The following is a 22,459-nucleotide window of genomic DNA, read 5'->3' on the forward strand; positions in this document are numbered from 1 at the left end:
AGTAAATTTATGTTTAGGTCACTCAACTTTTAAAAAAATTACAAAATTATCACTAAACTACTCAAAAGTTTTTATTTAAGTCACTGAACTATTAAGATTTTTTTAAAAAAAAAGGAAAGTTCAGTTAGTGATCTCTAAGTGACGATTTGACAATCAATATGGTAGATCAGTACATATCAACGAGTAGAAAAAACATACGTTAGATCCAAGTCAATCTGACAATCAATGTTAGGAATCGGAGAAAAACATTATTTAGACTTTGGTTCGCAGATTGTGATATTCAAAACTATTTCATAAAAGAAAAAAATTGAACTATGAAAGATAATGGAAATAAGAGGTTTCAATTGATATAGGCGATACGAACAGAGAAAGTCATACAACAACAATTTGAACAGCTCAATGACTAAATAAAAACTTTTAAATAATTCAATCACTATTTTATAACTTTTTAAAATTAAATAATTAATAAATTAATGTGATTGAGTGCAGCTTATCTTATTAAATATCATGGAACTTCCACAATGATACAAGTGGGTCCTATACCTATTGGCCAAAAAAGTATCCACCTAAATCCCACAATGGTGAGAATATATAAGGCAATATATATATATTTAAAAAAGCCCTTGAATTTGAATTATGTCTAACCAATATTTTCTTTTTTTGTCTTTTTATTTGGGAAAAAATCCAAAAATCCTTTGATTTTATATGAAAAACAACAGCATATGATATTATATATATATATTTGCAATTTTTAGTCCCTATTTACCAAACCCCATATAAATTCAAATCCATCCCCACTAAAGAAAAATAATAGAAACACAAAATAATTTGGTTCACACATTCTTATAATCTTCAATTATTTTTAAAAAAATATACTATTTAATTTGCCTTTTCAAGTAAAGTCAACTTAATTGATGCTAACAAGCATTAATTAAATACTATTAATTAATATTTCTAAAAGAATACTCTCACATTCAATACAGTAATTTTAGTTCTCAAAGTAGATTATATTCATATAATAAACTTATAATTTAATCAATATTAATATCCTAATCATTGTTATAAAAATAATTTCTCAAATTATCTTAAAATATATTTTAAAAATTTCACTCAGATTTTTTTTGAACAATTTCATTATAAATTCTAATGAAATATATTCTTTTTGATACAATACCTAGAACGGCTCGTAACTCCTTCCTAATACATAAATAGGAGGATAGTGCAATACTGGTAGAGTTTTCTTGATATACTATAATAGACAATAATAATTATTCATTTAATTTTTTCTTATTTTATGCATTGCTAGTGAGCAACATTGACATATGTCCTTCAATTATATTTATTTTTAGGTTAAATTCATCTAAGGTCACTAAACTATTAGTAACTTTACAATTTGGTCATTTAACTTTAAAAAAATACAAATAGTCATTGAACTATTTGAAATTTACTCATTAGGCTATTAAATCACTGTTGTGTGATCTTTTTACATTCGCACCACCTATATTAATCGAAAGCTCTTCTTCTTTAGTCTTTTGACGAAACAGTTTTGAATTTCATGGATATGCAAATTAAAACCTAAACAGTTTTCTTCTCCAATCTCCGACATTGACCGTTAAGTCGACTTGGATTTAACGTACAGATCATCAAACCGTCACTTGAAGCTTGCTAATCAGACTTAAAATAAAAAGCTTAACATCCTAAAAACTTTTGAATAATTTAATAACTTAAATGAAAACTTTCAAATAAAATTCAATGTCCATTTCATAACATTTTGTAATTAAATGACCAAAAGACAAATTTACTAATAACTTAGTGACCTTGGATATAATTTACCCTATATATTTTTTTATCCATTACTGTTTGACTAACTCACTGTTTCCATAGTTTAAAAAAAAAAAAAAAACTCACTGTTTCCATCTTACAATCATTTCTAAATTTTTCACCTTGTTTCAAACACCATTACTAATAAGCTTTATTTAAGACACCCATATGAACCCCAAACAACCCCACTGGTAAAAGAAGCTTCAATCTTTTTTATCAATGGCGGCTTACACTACCTGCAACAAAACATGTCTCTTTTCTCTTGTCTTTCACTGTTTTTCTTCTGTTTTTTTTTGTTTCAAAACCATAGAATTTTAATTTTTTATTTACCTTTTTTTTTTAAATGTGAATTGCAGCCATTGATGGAAGTAGGTCACCATTGTTTCAAAATCTAGATTCGGATTTCTCTTCTGGGTATCTCGAAGATGCTTTACTTGAATTCACTGAAATGTCAAAACGGAGACGATTGTTGTCGTTTCATGGTGGTGATGATGATGATGATGATTTAACAAATAGCTTTAATGATCTTGCAATGGTATATACAAATTTTTTTGGATTTTTTCTTCTTTTTTTCTCAATAATAAAGCAATTATTTATGTCAATCAAAAGAATATACTGAAATATCTGTATTTGTTTTTTATGCAGAATTATATGAATTCTGAGAATTTCAGCTGCATGAACCAGTTAACAACCATTAATGGAGTTTCAGGTAACGATTTTTTCTGGTTTAATTCTGGTTTTAGTCCCCCTACTATGTTAAAATTTGGGATTTAATCCCCTACTTTAATTTAACATAATTTGGTCCTCTACTTTTAGGCTTTAATGCAAAATTGGCCTTCGAATTATAACATTTTTCTCACTTAAGTATCTAAACTTTAATTTAACATTTTCTTTGGTACACCTTCCTTTCATTTTACCTCAAGTCACAATATCAACTAATAAAAATGTGACACGTGGCACATTATTACTATATGTAATAAACTTATCGGGTAAAATGTGAGGAAATTGATAATTTAGATGTCATTTTTATAATGTTATTAGTATGTCCAAATTTATAACACTGTTAATTGTTACCATTAAAGCGATGATTTGACTTTTTTTACTGATACGTGATCCATAGTCAAAACCACGTGAAAATCTAGTTAATCATTGAAATCCATTGAATTTCCATTGAAATCCCCTAGCAAGGATGAAGCCTAGGTAGAGACCTTTGCCCCTTGGTTAAATGGTATAATTCTCCTTGTAGTCCTTTTTAAAAATTAAAAGTTCGATTTTAATCCCTTTAAACTTTGGTCAAATGAAAAATTTTCATTTCTGTCCCTACAATAAATTTATTTATTCAATTTAGATCATTTCAACTTAAAAAAATTTAGCTTTGGCCCCAACATTTTTAATTTTATCTTGATCACCAATATAAAATTTCTAGCTTTGTCCTTGTGCTTAAAGTCGTTTTAGAAAAAAAAAAAACCACGTCATCACTTTAACAACAACAACTAACGGTCAATTTAGACCTATTAATAACATTATAAGAGGAGAGAGACTCAATCATGACAAATTATATTAGATGGATTAAAACTTAAATTTTAGCATAGTAATGAGACCGAAATCAAAATAAAACAATTTAAAAGTTTTTTGTTACGGAAATTCGTATCTCGGAATATGTCAAAAACAAATATTTTTTAAAACATGAAAATTCAACAAAAAAAATAAAAATCTCTATATCTATTTTACAGTTCAAAAAGACTAATCATTTTATGGTTCATGATTACCTTCCTAACAACATCGTCTTCAAATTTAATTAACATTGATTTTCTTTTAATGTATAAGGAAATGAAGATAAAAAGAAGAACAAAAGGGTGATAAAAAGTGTTGTTTATCCATTTGCATTAGTAAAACCTGGAGGGATTGAAGGCGATACGACATTAAATGACATTAACCAAAGGCTTTTAATGCCGCCGACAAGACCGATCCGACACCCTGTTGGAGACTCCGCTTGTCGGCCATGCATGTCAGCCGACGGTATTGGCCTTTCTGGCAAAGCCGTGACGGCACTCACCAAAATATACACTAAAGGAAGTGGCTCCATCACCATAATTAGAACTAAAGGTTAAGTGAGTTTTCTATTGATATCGAAATAGTTAAATTATGATATTGGTCTCTCAATTATGCTTAAATTTGATGTTTAGCTTTTGTAATTTAATTTGGCATAATGTAGTCTTTACTTAAAAGTATTTTAATTGGAATAGTTACTTATTTGGACTAATTAATTATTTAAGCTATATTAAATTTTAGGGACTAAATCTTAAATTTAAGCAAAGTAATGAAAGTTTATCTATAAGGTTTATATTTGATGGCATATGTACAACAAAAGTAAATTTAAATGATTTTATTCACCCTTATTGTATCAAATATTAATAAATAAATAAATATATATATATAAAATAAAAGAGAAGTGTGATAATTAATGAAATTTTTTTCATATTTGGCATATTATATAGTTATTAATAGAATTTAAAGTAAATTATTTTTTAAAGTAAATTTCACTAAATATTAATTGCAAAATATTTATAATCATAGATATAAAATATCCTTAATTTCTAAAAGCAGATGATATTACGAACTTAAACATATTCAATTTATATCCTTTAAGTTGTTATAACAACAACAATACCAACCAAAGTAATGCTTCGTTAGCAAACATTTTATTTGTTAATAATAACAATACCAATCAAACCAAACTAAAACACATTCGACTGTTGTTGTTAATAGGCATAGTAATAAATTTATCCCTTAACGTTTTCATCTTTTATCAATTTGGTTGTTATTCATTTTTTAACTAAATTTGTCTAACCTTTTAAAATGAGTCAAATTTGATCATCAATCTTTTTAAAAAAGTCCAATTGTTTTTTTTTAAAAGAATCACTGGCTAAAACTTTAAATTTTTAAACATGGACACCCGCGTGACAATCCACGTGTACTTCATTCTATGTTTTATAAGAAAAATAGTGACATGTCAACATGAAATACACATGGACTGCCACGCAAGTTGCCACGACAAATTGTTTAAAAATTAATGTTTCCAATAGAAAAACAATTTGACTCTTTTTGAAATGTTATGACCAAATTTAACTAAAAAGGAATAAGAACCAATTTGTTAAAAAAAATTCTGAACATTAATGAAAAAGCCTTGGTCAAAACAATTTTGTTTAATCTTACGTTGGACCGGAAAGTGGGATAGAGTATATTTTTTTAGTAAGGTAGAACAAGATGTAAATACAATATTTATTAACGCAGTTTAGATTAACAATCCTACGTTTACAGAGCCTTGTTCAGAGAGAGATTTTATTCAACTAGTATAACTATTGGTTAAAGCCTAAACTACCCTTCACACATATATAAGGATATTATATTCAACCAAAATTGTTTAAAATCAATCTCCCGAATCCCTAAGACACTCCAAAACTTGTCACTAATGTACATCCTTGTTTAAAAATTAGTGTTTTGGTCAACATTTTCATTAGAAAAACAATTTGACTCTTTTTGAAATGTTATGATCAAATTTAACTAAAAAAAGAATAAGAACCAAATTGATAAAAAAAATAAATTGTAAACATTAATGAAAAAGCCTTTGTTCAGAACAATTTTGGTTAATCTTACGTTGGACCAAAAATTGGGATAGAACATATTTTTTTAATAAGGTAGAAGAAGATGTAAATGCAATATTTATTAACGCTGTTCAAATTAACAATCCTACGTTTATAGAGCCTCTTTCGGAGAGAGATTTTATTCAACTAGTACAACTATTGGTTAAAGCCTAAACTACTCTTCACACATACAGATATTTGTAGCCTAATATTCAACTAAAATTGTTAAAAATCAATCTCTCGAATCCCTAAGACACTCCAAAACTTGTCACTAATGTGCGTCAATCAAGCCTATTTACAAGGTGATACAAACAACCCCTTTAACAAAATTTTGATAAACTTCAAACTCCCAATTAAAAACTGATTTTATCTCTTAAAGTATCTTCAAACATTATTCCATAAAGGCCTTTATAATCTTGTTTTTTTAAAGCGGCTTAAAATACTTAAAAGATAAGGATAAGGATAACACTCTTCAAGATAGAAGTATCATGAAGGCCCTTATAGTAAGAGTTGGATGGCATTTTGTCCCCTCAACTAAAAAAAAAAGCAAATTAGTCATTATATGTTAAATCAAAGAGCAAATTGGTCATTTTGTTAAAAATCCCATCTATTTTTATTGTTAAAAACTAGTTCTTGTATGTTAGCATAAGGTACATGTAGCACGCCACATGTAATTGTTTGATTATTTCGTGATCCACGCCAATTTATTCTTTAATCTAATAAATAGGGACTCATTTGCTCATTTTTTTCAACAAAATGAACCAAAATACAATTTGACTCCTAGTAAAACCAACTCCATGATAATTTTACTGACACTTACAATAATTCAAACTCTTTTCCTTTCTCAAAAAAGCCAACCGAATGAATAATTTTAGATTCTCTATTTTATACGAAATTCTCCTAATTTGTTAGTTTAAATAAGAGTCAAACATGCCAACTAAAAAACTTTGACTACACCAAAATTATTGTTCCATTTAACGTCGGAATCATATCTTGTTTTTAATTTTTTTGTCTTATTTATATTTAAATCCGACAAAAACATGCCTTATTAATTGAATCAAAGAAAAACCGATTGAGTCTTAACTTGATCGGCATGGACATTGTTATTAATGCAGGAGGACGTAGGTTCAATTGGCATGGGCATTATCCTCTTATTTATGAGTTAGAAAGAGACTCTAAATAATTCTAGGTACTGTATAAAAAAACAAATCAAAATATATAATGAAATTATTAAAAAATTAAAATAAAAAAGCAAATAAATCCAATAAAGAGTCATCAAAATTCAAATGAAGTCAAAACTTTTGAAAATTTTAAAGCTTTTTGCAACAATGGCATATCATATAGGGCATGCATATATCTTTACATTGTAAAGTGCTTACAGTTCATGGTAGTTGAAACATTTAATTATGCAATGAAATTAAAATGGAACATACTATATATTTGGTCCTTCATGTTTTAAGGACTAAATCTCAAAATTTATAAAAGTATAAGGATTAATAGTATATTTTAATCTAATTGTTTCGGGTTGAGTAAAAGTATTATAGAGGTCCTTATACTAGGAGTCGGATTGCATTTGCTCTCTACTAAAAAATGAGCAAATTAAACCCTATACATTAAATCAAAAAGCAAATAGATTCTTTTGTTAAAAATTTTCTCTATTTTTGTTATTAAAAATTGGTCCATATACGTCAGTATGACATACATGTGGCATAACATGTATCACTATCTGGTTATTCTATCAACTACGTAAGTTTTTAACAATATAATTAGATGATTTTTTAACAGAAATAATCAATTTATTCTTTGAGTTAATATATAAAGATTAATTTATTTATTTTTTAATAAAATACTCTATAATACTTTTACGTGTTGGGTAGTTAGGTTTAGCTCAAATTGATTAAATATTTGGCCATTGGGGATGACATCAAAATTGTCCTCTTTCTCTATTGGTCAACGCCCATCTATTTGAAACTTTGACCTTTCCCCGACAAGAATAAGAAATATGGGACCCATTATTAAACATAAAATATTCGTACCCTGTTTTTGATCTTACATGCACCTTAAATCTCAACCGTTGAAAGCCTTTAAATTTTCAAAGTGGGGGACTATCAGATTAATCTGACGGTTGTAATGAGAAGCAGAACAAAACATGAGATTGAGAGTGACCCAAGTCCGTTTCACAGCTGTAAGGCAAAAAGGTCGCAGCTACGTGGTTGAAAAAAGAGTAAATTTTACTAAAGTCACTCAACTATTAGTAAGTTTACATTTTGGTCACATAACTTCAAAAAGTTACAAAATAGTCAATGAACTATTTGAAAGTTTTCATTTAAGTCACTAGGCTGTTAAAATTATTATTTTATGACCTTCTTTATTGATACAGTCTGTACCAATCCAAAGCTCTCATTTTACTCCTTTTCTACAGTTTAGTTTTTTTTCTTAAAATAACTTAAAATGTCATAATTCTATGAACGAAAATCCAAATAGTTTCCGTCTCCGATCTCTAACACTAACCATCACATCAAATAGTTTCTTATGAAATTGTGTTGAAAATGCAGTGATTAGGGTCTCGAATGATATGGTCGGTCGAGTGTTGAGATTGTAGAGCAAAGGGTCGGGGATGCTTTTATAAATCCGTAAATACGGATATTCTCTTTAAATTTTAAAGGGAATAAGGTTCGTTGATTGTTGTTTTTTCGATTAAATGAGATATTAAATTATCCGAATTCGGCTAAAAAAATTGGATTAGTTATTGTCTAGCTCGAGTTATGAGACTCGAGCTACAAACTAGTCACATTTAAGTATTTGTTTGACTCAAATAACTCATAAAACTAACTGAAATTGGATCAATCACTATTGAGCTTGAGTTTGAGTAGCTCAAGATATAGAGATGTTGCCAAGGGTTAAACAGATCCTTAGCTCCTAAAATGGTATAATAATAGTTTAGTCCTTCCAATACAAAGATAAATTATATTTTGACCTCGTAAAAATTTATAACTTATTTTCCATTTTCTAAAAATAGTGAAATATTAATTTAGTCCCTATATAAATTACAAAGTTGTAAGTTAACATAACTCTAAGATTACCTCCAAAGTCTCTTATAAATTTATAATTTATTTCTGCCCACACCTATCGAGATACGCAACAAGCCAAATTGGAGTATAGCAATTAAACTCATTTTTTTTAGTTTTCTTTTTAATAAACGAAGCTCAACCAATTCAACCATTATCTCAAAATGAACTCAAGATTTAAAAGTGAAATTTGATCGGGTTCGAGTTTAACTTCAAGCCTAGAACTCAAGTTAAACTCGAGTTTTTTACCGTTTGAATCCTTATATTCAGTCAATTCTTCATTTCAAATGCAAATTATGATGTATAACTTCGATATATATACACCATCCTTGTATCAATGTTCCTTGCCGATGCTAACAAGTGTCATTATTATTATTTTTAAATAAAAACACATATATGTGCATGCTTTGTAGCAATTATTTGGTTCATCAGATTCATCCTTCTTTCATTAGTTGTATTTTTCTTTCTCCTCAAATATTCATCCACAAGAAATTATTATTAGATAAATCCATATATTCGTATCAAATTTATATTTTTTTTTCATAATTATATTTAAAGTATTTTATATTTATCAATTTATATATTCATCTCGTATTTTTTTTCTTTTTTTTTGTTTCATATTCATAAAGGTATTGATAAAACACTTACAATTACAAACTACTTGAATTTGATTAAGAAATTTATCAAGTTTAATTTTGAGTTGAACATGCTAATAAGAGTCGTATTATTTCGAACAACTCACGTGCTCGAACTTAATTATTGGAATTAAATAATCAATTAAGCAAAACACACGCAGTTTGACCATATCTTGACTCGAACTTCAACGTAGAAAATAATATTCGATCAAGTTTGATCCAAGCAAAAGTAATCATGTTTACAATGTTTTATGTTTATATTAACTTTTGACCGGTAAATAATTTGTGTTACGTAGATTTTAATCTATTCATATATCCATCTCGTGCTCGTGTCATATTTTCTTCGTGTTATAATTATATCTAAATACTCGTTTTGAGCTAGAGTCTATACAAAAAAACCTGGTTCCAGCTAGAGTATTGAAATTCAAGTAATTAATTAAGCCAAGCTTGCATTGTTTGACTATATCTCGACCTGAACTTCAACTTAGAAAATAATATTCAATCAAGTTTGAGACAAATAAATAATTTGTGTTGAATAGATTTTGATATATTCGTATATCCCGTCTCGTGCTCGTGTCTTATTTTTCCTTGCTCGTGTGTCTTATTTTTCCGAACTATGTAATCATATCGTGTTTGCTCCAATGCTGTTAAAAAGCTTGAGAGCTTCAAAGTAAGTGAAGAACATCCCAATTTGGTAATTCTAGGGTTTTGTTCCAAGGAATCGAAACACCAATACATGCCTGATGGATCTCTCGGGTGGAAGTTCGGGTTCGTTCAGTTGGGAGAAAATCCAGAAAATTGTGCTCGAAACCGGGCAAGGGATCTTTTTACATGGATGAGAATTTCAGACCCAGGACTTCGGATTTCGGGATAGTGAAATTGAGCCTGAAGAAGCATGATCTCGTCTCATTATGTGAAAGAAGTGAAACAATGGGACATATGGCACTAGAATTGATGGTTTCAAGGGATTTCGAGGCTGTTTCTTGAAAATCCGATGTCTATAGTTTCATAATGTCTTAGAAATGGCATGCGGAAGAAGGCATGTCGACGTCGATGCAATCAATTCGAGCAAAGTGCATTTTCCTACTTGGGTCTATGAAATAAATGAGGGGAGATTTGGAGTTTGAGAACCTGAAGAAAAGTTGTTCATAATCGGGTTATGGTGCACTCAAACTTGGCCATCTTGGCCATCGCCCCTCCATGAACAGAGTCCTGGAGATGTTAGAAATGAACCCTAATGATCCGGAAATGCCTCCGAGGCCAGTGCTCATTTCGGTTCAATACCTGTGTGAAACAAAGCCAGAACCGGATTCTCCAAAAGAGATGCTATTGCCTGAGACAATGGAGAGAAGCTCATAGTAATATCAAAGCATTTTTCACCAGTCTAAGCTTTCATCTATACACTGTACATACATGTTCTCTGCAACCTCGGTTCTCGTATAATTAAAACTTTTAAGTATCCTAACATAAAAAAATCCGCATTTTCTTCAATTCTAACGTCGAAAAGATGTTAGAACAAAATACCAAATGATAAGGATTGGCTACATAATCATCATTCACAAGTTTATGCTAATAAAGGGAATAAATAAAATGCCATTGATGTCAGTTTAAAGATACCGAGGAAAAGCAGCATTCAACTGCCAGTCTCTAACAACACTTTCCGGGTGGACGAAAGGAGAATATCCGAACAAAATCCAACAACTAAAAACTCGTCCACAACTTTAAACCGGAATAAACGGGATGTTCTTAAAGCATGAGCATAAATGAAAAACTACAAGGTTCGAACAAAGATGGCCATGGGAATATATACAAGTGAAGCAGACCGCAATTGATGGAGTTCAACTATCATTACCACCAATTTTAAACCTACCTGATAGTAACAAACTTGTTGGTACCGTGTCTTGCCCAATGACTCCTCAAATCAATCGGATTACTGAAGTTGTAATTTTCAACTGCAAGTTTCTCAAGGACCTTCTTGAATGCCCCCTGACTCATTTTCCGGCCAGCTATCCTTGCACCACGCCTTTTGGTGCTCATTGGCAAAGGATACATGGATACGTTTGTGGTACAACAAGCGGATTGCCAACCACCAAAGCCCCATCGATAACATTGCTGAGCCGTTCCAGTGCATGAGCAAACAGGAATTGGAATGCCTGAAATATCCATGTCATACCCATTTATTTTAAAAACAATACTCTTCTTTGCTGGCTTCACACGTTGAACTGCAGAATTGGCATTTTCCTTCGGCTTCTTAGGCTTTTTGGCCTTCGGCATCTTAGGGGCAGCTCCACCCTGCCTTTTCTTCGGTTCAACACCCTCCTTATTAGCTGGTGGCTCTTCAACACTACTCGCCACCCTCTCATCTCTTGTTGAAGAATCAGGTGGTGGCTGCAAAATTGGCAATGAATGAGCTGCCGACGTTTCCGGGAGAACGGCGTAATTAGGAGTGGTGGCAGGGAACATGTTGAAAAACTTCTCTCTGTCAGCAATCCAACTATCCCTAACATAATTCATGGGGATATGTGCCTCGGAAACAATGGGGTCCCGCTGGTGAAAGGTGGTATTGGTAGTAATCATGAGATTGGGATCACGGCCGGGAATAAAAGACTTTGCATCCCGTTCAACCATGCTCGACATTAGCTGCAGACCGAGATGTCCTTTAAACGACGGTTCATAGTAACCCCAATTACGCATATTCAACGCATCGTCATCCATGAAGCTACTACATATAGTTAACAACACAACAGAAATTATTAATCTTTTACCATGATTCAAAATTTTCCATTCAAGTACTGTTTAGCACTCCCAGTTGAATAAACAACAAATACCACAGGGAAACAAAATCGGAAGAAAATAAGGGTTAATATAACTTTTAGTCCCTGAACTTGGAAATTAGGTCCACTTTGGTACCTTTACCTTTTTTTTCTCCATTTAGGTACCCAAACTTGGCAGCTAAGTCCATTTTGGCCTCTAAACTTAGATTCCAACAAGATTTGATTATGTAGTACAATCTGAGAGTGCCACATCATCAAACTTTTACATTTGCCAAGTTTAGGAACCAAAATGGACCTAGTTACAAAGTTCAAGTACCAAAGTGAACTTAATTATCAAGTTCAGGGACTAGAAGTTATATTAACCCACAAAATAAACATCGGATTCAAATAAGATATGCATTGCAATGACATTGAACGGAGATAAAATACAGATCCAATTACATACAAAGCTAAATAAAGATCAAACAAAAACAGCATTTCAAAAGTCAAAAGAGTGATATATAAATCCGTTTGGTTCCCGAGAATATAAATGGAAAGAAAATAAGTCACATTTCTAACACTAAACCTCCAATGAGCTAAATTATGGAAACCAAAGATCTCATTCCACAGTAAATAAATAAATGAAAATATAGCAAAAAATGGAAGAAGAAAGAAATCTAAGATTCCGAAGCAGCATAAATTTAAATCTAAAGATAGCAATAGAAAAAAAAAATGGAAACTTTCAGATTCAAACTAAGTTCTAATTTGCCCACATTTTCCCATGATCCAAAATTTCCAAGAATCAAAACCCATAATCAGATCTACTAAATAAAGCTAAAAAGAGGCCCCCACAAAAAAACAAAATCCTGTTTTTGAGCTTCCAATTTGGGAAGTTCATAAGAACCCTAAACCTGCTTCGAAATTTCAATCTTCAAATCTCAAAACAAACAAACAAATAAATATATAAATAAAATATATTAATAGCTTAACAAAGGTGTTAGGACCCATATATCTATTATCCAGTATTTGTTAGAGAAAAGAAAGCAATGAGAGATGATGAAAGCAAAAAAGAAAAAAAAAGGACAAATTAAATTAAAAAATAAAAAGAAAAGAGAGATGTAAGTGAGAGGAAAGATAAAAACTTACTTTGGGGGTGTAAAATAGCTCTTTAGGGTTTTTTTTTTTTTGCCTTTTTTCTGGAGAGAGAAAGAGGAGAGAGAAACCACAGAGAAAAAAAAAACCTAAATAAAAAGAAAGAGAAAGAGAGATAGAGACTGAAGTCTACAGTGTAAAACTCTAAACAAATACAGAAAGGTTAAATATATTTTTTAAAAATATTATCTATTGGGTTAATTCCAGTAAACGTCGTCGAATTATCTTAAAGATTTTAAATTAGTCATAAATTTTAGGGTAAATTCAACCAATGTCACTAAACTATTAAAATATTTACGTTTTAGTCACTCAACTTTAAAATGTTACAAAATTATCACAGAACTATTCGAAAATTTTTATTTTAAGTCACTAAAATGGTCATTGAATGGTGATAAAAGGTGTTCATGGGCTATGTAATCCAATCGACCCGATGAACTCAACTCATTTTGGGGTGGGCTGGCTTAGTTTGACCAATTTTATTGTTTAAAGAATAAAATTAAAAAAATATATTAATATTATGTTTATGATTAAATATAAATATAAAATGATTTACTATTATTTTAAACAATAAAATTGAGTTAAACGAATTCAAGGTATTTTTTTTAAATCGAGCCTCAACCTAGCTTTACTCATAAATACTTCTAATGGTAATAAAGTATTTCCAAAGTTTAAGCATTCAATCCATATTAAATCATATTTGAATAATTTTTTAATTATTTCAAATGATTTATATATAAAATTAATTAATTTTAAATATAAAGTATATGAAATATTAGTGTAAAATAATTTTTAAATAATGGTACAAACTTTAAATCAATTGAAATTAAATTTAAATATATTGTGTAATTTTTATATTCAAAATACACTAAATAAAAATTCAAGACTTAATTTATTAAGTTGTTATTTTGTCAAAATGGAATCCATTTTTCTATAAAAAAATCAATATAGTGTATTTTGATTAAAAACTTTATATTAAATTTATTTTGAATCGATTTAGAGTTTGTATCACTATTTAAAATTATTTTATACTAATATTTTATATACCTTATAATTAAATTTATATAATTTTTTGATATAATTAATCTAAATTATTAGTAAGTTTATGTATTGGTCACTCAACTTTAAAAGTTGCAAATTAGTCATCGAACAATTCAAAAGTTTTCATTTAAGTCGCTGAAATATTTGAAAGTTTTTTTTTTAGGTCACTACCTATTAAGTTTTTTTGGCATAATGATTTATTTGGCACTTCAACTTTACAAAAAAGTTATTTTAGCTCCCCATTTAATTTTTCGCCTCTTTTAGCTCTTAAACTTGTGTTGTTTGTCAAATCATCTAAAAATAGATGAAAAGTTAACATTCGTTAATATTGCATCAATTAATTAATCTTTTAAAATTTTAAAATTAAAAGATAATTAAAATAATTAATTTTATTAAAAATATAAAATTATAACTATGATAACGTGTTTGCCATGTCAACAATTAATTAATCTTTTAAAATTAAAAAATAAAAATAAAATTATTAAAAAGTATAAAATTATAAAAAATATTTAAAAATTAATTAATTGCTAATGTGACATATATATGGACTGCTACATGAATGCCATATTAGCAAAATTAACCAACATTAACTTTTTTAATCTATTTTGAGGTGATTTGACAAATAATGCAAGTTCAAAGGCTAAAAGAGGTAAAAAATTAAATATAGAGCTAAAATAAATTTTTGCAAAGTTGGAGGATTGGATGAGTCATTATGCATTTAATTTATTTCACACTCGACATGAATAGTCTAGTTAAATAAAACATGAAATATGATGATTTGATTTTTAAAATTAATGTAGTACAAAATAATATAAGTGGCTAAGATCACTTTTTAACCATACTTACAAATTTATATTATTTTTAAATTTTTATTTTTAATAATTTGTATATTTTAAAAAATTACAATTATTTTATATATTTTACAAATTTTAATGTATTTCTTTTATAATTTTCAGTAATTTTTACCACTTTTTAATATTTTAAATAAATTCTAATAAATTGAAAAAACTTAATTATTATTTACAAATTTTGACAATTTTCTGTATAATTTTTTCATATACGTTCTCACTGGCCAATTTTTTTTAAAAGCGGTTAGCTTCTCGGTACAAAAATAGATAAGAAAGCAAAGTTAAGTACCAAAATGAAAATAAAGAGTTTAGGTATCAAAATAAAAAAATAGATATAAATTAAGGGCCAAATAGTAAATAAACCCTTGTGTATTTCTTTACACTTTTAAACTTTAGTGTCTCTCTCTTTCAGTTATTTTGTTATTTTTTTCTGTGAGGTTTCTCTCTCCAGAAAAGGGCAAAAACGCTAAAGAGCTATTTACACCCTCAAAGTAAGGTTTTTTAATCTTTCCTCTCACTTTCATCTCTCTTTCCTTTTTTTTTTTTTGGCCTTCTTTTATCTCTCATCACTTTCTCTTTCCCAAACAAATACTGGATAATAGATATATGGGTCCTAACTCCATTGTTAAGCTATTAATATATTTTATTTTATTTGTTTATATATATATATATTTGTATGTTTGTTTGTTTTGAGAGTTGAAGATTGAATTTTGAAGCAGGTTTAGGGTTCTTATGAACTTCCCAATTTGAAAGCTCAAAAAACAGCAATAATGACCCAACTTTTAATCTAGTAGATCTGATTATGGGTTTTGATTCATGGAATGTTTGGATACTGGGAAAATGTGGGCAAATTAGAACTAAGTTTGAATCTGAAAGTTTCCATTTCTGCTGCTTTGGGATCTTAGATTTTTTTCCATTTTATGCGATATGTTCATTTACTGTGGATTGAGATCTTTGGTTTCCATAATTTAGCTCATTGGATTTTTAGTGTTAGAAATGTAACATATTTTCTCGGGAACCAAACAGATTATATATCACTCTTTGACTTCTAAATGCTGTCTCTGTTTGATCTTTATTTAGCTTCGTATGTACTTGGATCTGTATTTGATCTCCCTTCAATGTAACTGCAGTGCATTTCTTATTTGAAGATTTTCCGATTTTGTTTTGATGTTTATTTTAGGGTTAATTTAATTTTTAGTCCCTGAACTTGATAGTTAGGTTTACTTTGGTACCTAAACTTGGCAACTATGTCCATTTTGGTCCCTAAACTTGGTAAATGTGAAAGTTTGATAATGTGGTATTTTGAGATTGTGCTGCATAATTAAATCTTGATGGAATCCAAGTTCAGAGACCAAAATGGACTTAGTTGCTAAGTTTAGCTACCTAAGTGGACAAAAAAAGTACAGGTATCAAAGTGGACCGAATGTTCAAGTTCAGGGACTAGAAGTTATATTAACCCTTATTTTTTTGATTTTGTTTCCCTGTGGTATTTGTTGCTTATTCAACGGGAGTGTTAAACAGTACTCGAATGTCATTGAATGGAAAATTTTGAATCATGGTAAAAGATTAATAATTTCTAGTGTTGTTAATTATATGTAGTAGCTTCATGGATGAGAATGCATTGAATATGCGTAATTGGGGTTACTACGAACCGTCGTTTAAAGGACATCTCAGTCTGCAGCTAATGTCAAGCATGGTTTAACGGGATGCAAAGTCTTTTATTCCTGGCCGTGATTCCAATCTCATGGTTACTACCAATACCGCCTTTCACCAGCAGGACCCTGTTGTTTCCGAGGCACATATCCCCATGAATTATGTTCGGGATAGTTGGATTGCCGACAGAGAAAAGATTTTCAGCATGTTTCCAGCCACCACTCCTAATTATGCTGTTCTTCTGGAAACACCGGCAGCTTATTCATTGCCAATTTTGCAGCCACCTCCTGATTCTTCAACAAGAGATGAGAGGGTGGCGAGTAGTGTTGAAGAGCCACCAGCTAATAAGGAGGGTGTCGAACCGAAGAAAAGGCAGGGTGGAGCCGCCCCTAAGATGCCGGAGGCCAAAAAGCCTAAGAAGCCGAAGGAAAATGCCAATTATACAGTTCAATGCGTGAAATCAGCAAAGAAGAGTATCGTTTTTAAAATAAATGGGTATGACATGGATATTTCAGGCATTCCGATTCCGGTTTGCTCGTGCACCGGAACTGCTCAGCAATGTTATCGATGGGGCTTTGGTGGTTGGCAATCTGCTTGCTGTACTACAAACGTATCCATGTATCCTTTGCCAATGAGCACCAAAAGACGTGGTGCGAGGATAGCTGGCCGGAAAATGAGTCAGGGGGCATTCAAGAAGGTCCTCGAGAAACTTGCAGCTGAAAATTATAACTTCAGTAGTCCGATTGATTTGAGGAGTCATTGGGCAAGACACGGTACTAACAAGTTTGTTACTATCAGGTAGGTTTAAAATCGTTAGTAATGATAGTCGAACTCCATCACTTCACATGTATATATACCCGTGGCCATCTTTGTTCGAATGTTGTAGTTTTTCATTTATGCTCATGCTTTAAGAACATCCTGTTTATTCAGGTTTTAAATTGTGGGTGAGTTTTTAGTTGTTGGATTTTGTTTGGATAATCTCCTTTCATCCACCTGGAAAAGTGTTGTTAGAGACTGGCTCGGTATCTTTGAACTGACATCAGTGACATTTTATTTATTCCCTTTATTAGCATAAACTTGTGAATGATTATTATGTGGCAAATCTTTATCATTTGATATGTTGTTCTATAACATCTTTCGGATGTTAGAATCGAAGAAAATGCGGATTTTTCTATATTAGGATATACGAGAACCAATGTTGCGAAGAACATATATGTCAGTGTATAGACGAAAGCTTACAGTGATGAAAAATGCTTTGATATTACTATGAGCTTCTCTCCATTGTCTCAGGTAATAGCATCTCTTTTGGAGAATCCAATTCCGGCTCACGCAGGTATTGAGCTGAAATGAAGACTGGCTTCCGGGGCATTTCAAGATCATCAAGGTCCGTTTCTAACATTTCCAGGACTCTGGTCATGGAGGGACGATCCAATGGCCGAGTTTGAGTGCACCATAACCCGATTATGAACAACTTTCTGGCTATCATGGTGTCACTTTTCGTCAGGTTCTCAAACTCTAAATCTCCCCTCTCATTTAGTTCATAGACCCAAGTAGGAAAATGCACTTTGCTCGAATTGATTGCATCAACATCAACATGCCTTCTTCCACAAGCCATTTCTAAGATTATCATTCCGAAACTATAGACATCGGATTTGCATGAAACTGCCTCAAAATCCCTTGAAACCATCAATTCAGGTGCCATATATCCCATTGTTTCACTTCTTCCATATAATGATACGAGATCATGCTTCTTCCGGCACAATTTTGCTATCCCGAAATCTGAAATCCTTGGTCTGAAATTCTCGTCTAACAGTATATTCCGAGGCTTAATATCTAAATGAATAATACCACCTCCAGATCCTCCATGTAAAAACTCGATCCCTTGCCCAGTTTTGAGCACAATTTCCCGGACTTTCTCCCAACTAAACGAATCCGAATTTCCAACATACTTGTCGAGAGATCCATTAGGCATGTATTGGTTAACAAGAACATGTTTAGATCCCTCGGAACAAAACCCTAGTATCGGTACCAAATTGGGATGTTGAATCCCACTGGTTCTTGAAACACCATTGATGAAATGTTCTTCACTTACTTTGAAGCTTTCAAGCTTTTTAACAACAATGGAGTAATCATCATGAAGTTGTCCTTTGTAAACTGTACCAAAACAGCCTTCCCCTATTTTGTCTTTGAAATTGTTTGACATTGAAAGTATATCTGTGTAATTGTACCTTTCTGGTGCTAATGGTTGCTGAATTTCTGAAGATTTTTCCCTGTAATTAAACAGGAAACACGATACCATTATATGGTTTGGAAAATATAACATAATATGACTTATGCAGGAATGAAGCTAGAAAATTGTTTTCAGGAGTTAGAGATTAATCATAAATTATTTGGGAGGTTAAAAGTACAAATCTATTATTATACTAATATAAAAATTTATAAAAAATTTAAGAACTAGATGAAAAATCTATTATTTTAAGAAGGGGGGCAAGGCCATTGCCAATCCCTTTGCCTTCGTCCCTGGATTCACAAGCACGAGATGGATAAAAGAATATATCAAAATCTATGTAATGCAAATTGTTTACTGGTCAAAAGTTATATAAATATAGAACATTTTAAACACAGGTCAAACTCTGCGAGCTTTGCTTAATTAATTGGGTAAATTACACCTAAAGTTATAAAAAAATTGTGATTAAACTATTCAAAAGTTTTTATTTAAGTTATTGAACTATTTGAAAGTTTTTATTTAAGTCACTGGGCTGTTAAGTTTTTATTTTTAAAGTTCAGTTAGCAAACTCTAAGTGACAACTAGACAATCAATACGATAGATCAATAGAAAAACATATCTTAGATCCAAGTTGATCTGATGATTAGTGTTGGAGATCAAGGAAGAATGTTGTTTGAATTTTGGTTTGTAAAATTCAAAGTTGTTTCATAAGAGACAATCCTAACTATAAAAGAGAAAAGGAAGAAGAACTTTCGATTGGTGCAAGCAGTGTGAATAGAGAAGTTCATATAACAACAATTTTAACAGCTTCGTGATTTAAATGAAAACTTTCGGATAGTTCAATGATCATTTTATAACTTTTTAAAAATTAAGTGACCAAAACGTAAATTTATTAATAGTTTAATGACATTGAGTCCCCTAATTAATTACTCAGATTCTTATACTCTAAGCTCGAACTAAGCTTTTCCATACACAATTTTGATTGTTAAAATAAAAAAAAGTTCGGTTAAGCTCACGAGTTGCTCAAAATGAGTACTAAGGTGAACTTAATATGACTCTTTTCATTACTTGTTCTACTTAAGATCAACTTGAAAAATATTGAATTCAATTCAATTTTTTTCGAGTTGAACTCAAGTAACTTATAAACACAAATGGCGAAATTAAAAAAAATATCGAGTACAAGATGAATATACGAATTGATAATAAAATACTTCAAGTATAATTATGACAAAAAAAATGCATAAATATGATATAAATATACGAATTATCGAATTTACCTGTAATCTTTTTTTGTAGACAAGTATTTGTGGAGAATGAAAGAAAATACCACCAGTGGAAGAAGGATGAATCTGATGAACCCAATAATTGCTTAAAAAAAAAAAAAAGGGGGTTTAGGATGTTGTCATGTGTTCTTATAAAGGAAAAGGCACATATCAGCGTCGTATAAAAATACCGGCAAGAAACATAGCGGCAACAACGGTGTATATATATCGAAGTTCGGCATTATAATCTGCATTAGAAATGAAGAATATCATTAATATAAGGATTCAAATGTTGAAAAACCCGAGTTTAACTAGAGTTCAGAGTTTGAGTTCAACTCGAATTCGATTAGATTCCACTTTTAAATCTTAAGCTCAATTTGAGATAAAAGTTGAACTATTTGAGCTTCATTTGTTTTTACTAAGAAAACGAGTTTAATTCCTATACTCGAATTTGACTCATTAGGTATCCCGATAGGGATGGAGTAGAATTAAATTAAACTTTATAAGAGTGTTCAAATGTAATTTTACAATTATATTAACTTATAACTTCATAATTTATATAGGGACTAAATTAACATTTCACCATTTCTAGCAAGGAGAAAATTAAATTATAAATTTTTTGGAGGTCAAAAATACAATTTACCTTTGTATTAGCTCATAAATTTATAATTTTTAGAAGGACTAAATTAGTATTTTACCATTTTAGGAGCTCTGGTCTTATCTTGAACTACTCAAACTCAAGTTTTCAAATAGGTTTACGAGTCATCCAAGTCAAGCACATACTTAAATGCAACTAGTTTGTAGCTCGAGCTACATAATTAGAGCCAGATAACAGTTGGCTCAATTTTTTTGAGTAAATTATGGTAGAGGTTACCCATTAATGGTTTTTTTTTTTGTCACCTATTTATAAAAAGTTATAAAATGGTCTCTCAACTATTCAGTTGTCTTTTTGGTCACCAATATTGGCTAACGTAAAAATGAAACTATTAAAAAATTTAATATAATTGGATGACCAAAATGAAAATATTGAATAGTTGAGTAATCATTTTGTAACTTTTCATAATTGAATGACCCAAAAAAAATTACTAATTGTTGGGTGACCAAACAAGAGAAGAAACCATAACTGAGTGACTACTAATGTAGTTTACTCATAATTTTTGGAAGGACTAAACTAGTATTTTTACCATTTTAAAATTTAAGAATCTAAAACCACTCGAACTCGAACTCAAGCTCAATAATAATTAATCCAATTTCAATCAAGTTTACGAGTTATCTGAGTCAAGCACCAACTTAAATTCAACTCGATTGTAGCTCGAGCTACATAACTCCGAGCCAAACAAAATCGACCCAAAATTTTTTATCCGAATTAATATCTCATTTAACCGAAGAACTTAAAAAAAAATGTACTTACCATATTCTTTTTCACATTCAAAGAGGAAAGAGGTATCCGCGGATTTATAAACGCATCCCCGACCCTTGGCTCTACAATCCCGACACTCGACTGACCATACCATCTGAAACCCTGATTGTTGCATTTTCAGCACCGTTTCATACGAAGGATTCACCGGTACTGATTCTTCATAAAACGCCGGCGCCATCGCAATAACCTTACATGTCTTCGGAACATCATATGAGGTCAAACTAGACCAATTCGTAACATTAACATAAACATGAGACGAATTCCGAGTCAAACACGGAACGATACTGTTATTAACGGAACCGACCGAACTGTCTGAGCATCGAACATAGTTCAAAGTGTACGAATTAGTAAAATTAACCAATCCCGGGTACCGATCGTCCATTAAGATTTCGCTCGTCGATAACGATCTATTCGGTAAACTGCACTTTCCGTCCTCGGAAAAGTTGACGTCGACGAGTTGAATCGTGTGATTGTCGTAAGAAATTCCTTTCACGTAGTACAATCCGCCATGGAAGTTCATGATCGTCTTGTTGTTTTCGCAGCGAAGCTCGAAATCGGGATCGCCACATGTGAATGGATCGTTGGGTAATCGGAAGGGGTAGCGGATTTCGAGTGAATCACCGCACGATGATGAGCAAATCGGTGGTGGATCTTTTCTTGATTCGGTTCCATTGATGAATGAAAAGAGCAACAAAAAAACCAGAGCTGACATCAGTTTTTTCATTGAATAAATTTTGATTTGGTTGTTTTGCAGTGGGATTTTTTGTGTTGAATGATTTGCAGAAGATAACAAAGATTTCGATGTGGGATTTCTTTTTCCAGTTTTGATCAACAAGACGCGTTTTCTACACTAAAAAAGTATGCTTCCGCCATTGTAGTTGAAGTGGAAGACCAGGCTGAAGTCAAATTTTTGTTGATGAATTAAATTTCGAAGAAAG

The 22,459-nt window shown here is 30.8% G+C and overlaps 4 protein-coding genes across 7 annotated transcripts; 2 read left to right on the top strand and 2 right to left on the bottom strand.

Moving 5' to 3' along the window:
- The first annotated feature begins 1,922 nt into the window (after positions 1–1,922).
- On the top strand, positions 1,923–4,084 carry LOC108482611 (uncharacterized). 2 transcript variants are annotated; one of them, XM_053027243.1, is made up of 4 exons: positions 1,923–2,071; positions 2,178–2,356; positions 2,467–2,530; positions 3,658–4,084. In XM_053027243.1, the coding sequence occupies exons 1-4, from the start codon at positions 2,041–2,043 to the stop codon at positions 3,930–3,932; spliced, it is 549 nt and encodes a 182-aa protein (XP_052883203.1). In that variant the 5' UTR covers positions 1,923–2,040; the 3' UTR covers positions 3,933–4,084. The 2 variants fall into 2 exon arrangements, with proteins under 2 accessions (XP_052883203.1, XP_017641226.1); XM_017785737.2 differs by having other exon boundaries at positions 1,926–2,071; positions 3,649–4,084.
- A 6,647-nt stretch (positions 4,085–10,731) lies between these two features.
- On the bottom strand, positions 10,732–13,213 carry LOC108483798 (protein BASIC PENTACYSTEINE1-like). Of its 2 annotated transcripts, none has more exons than XM_017787384.2 (2): positions 13,068–13,213; positions 10,732–11,887 (listed from the first exon to the last, which is right to left on the bottom strand). In XM_017787384.2, exon 2 carries the CDS (start codon positions 11,881–11,883, stop codon positions 11,035–11,037), a length of 849 nt encoding a protein of 282 aa, XP_017642873.1. In that variant the 5' UTR covers positions 11,884–11,887; positions 13,068–13,213; the 3' UTR covers positions 10,732–11,034. The 2 variants fall into 2 exon arrangements, with proteins under 2 accessions (XP_017642873.1, XP_017642872.1); XM_017787383.2 differs by having other exon boundaries at positions 10,732–11,890.
- Positions 13,214–15,360: 2,147 nt separating this feature from the next.
- On the top strand, positions 15,361–17,688 carry LOC108480147 (protein BASIC PENTACYSTEINE1-like). 2 transcript variants are annotated; one of them, XM_017783035.2, is made up of 2 exons: positions 15,361–15,450; positions 16,559–17,688. In XM_017783035.2, the coding sequence occupies exon 2, from the start codon at positions 16,704–16,706 to the stop codon at positions 17,412–17,414; it is 711 nt and encodes a 236-aa protein (XP_017638524.1). In that variant the 5' UTR covers positions 15,361–15,450; positions 16,559–16,703; the 3' UTR covers positions 17,415–17,688. The 2 variants fall into 2 exon arrangements, with proteins under 2 accessions (XP_017638524.1, XP_017638525.1); XM_017783036.2 differs by having other exon boundaries at positions 15,369–15,450; positions 16,562–17,688.
- A 74-nt stretch (positions 17,689–17,762) lies between these two features.
- Positions 17,763–22,445, bottom strand: LOC108480145 (LEAF RUST 10 DISEASE-RESISTANCE LOCUS RECEPTOR-LIKE PROTEIN KINASE-like 2.5). The gene is made up of 4 exons (XM_017783034.2): positions 21,513–22,445; positions 20,293–20,349; positions 20,117–20,207; positions 17,763–18,882 (listed from the first exon to the last, which is right to left on the bottom strand). Exons 1-4 carry the CDS (start codon positions 22,243–22,245, stop codon positions 17,877–17,879), a joined length of 1,887 nt encoding a protein of 628 aa, XP_017638523.1. The 5' UTR covers positions 22,246–22,445; the 3' UTR covers positions 17,763–17,876.
- Between the last annotated feature and the right edge of the window lie 14 nt (positions 22,446–22,459).

This window comes from Gossypium arboreum, chromosome 4 (assembly GCF_025698485.1).
Source record: "Gossypium arboreum isolate Shixiya-1 chromosome 4, ASM2569848v2, whole genome shotgun sequence".
Lineage (NCBI taxonomy): Eukaryota > Viridiplantae > Streptophyta > Magnoliopsida > Malvales > Malvaceae > Gossypium > Gossypium arboreum.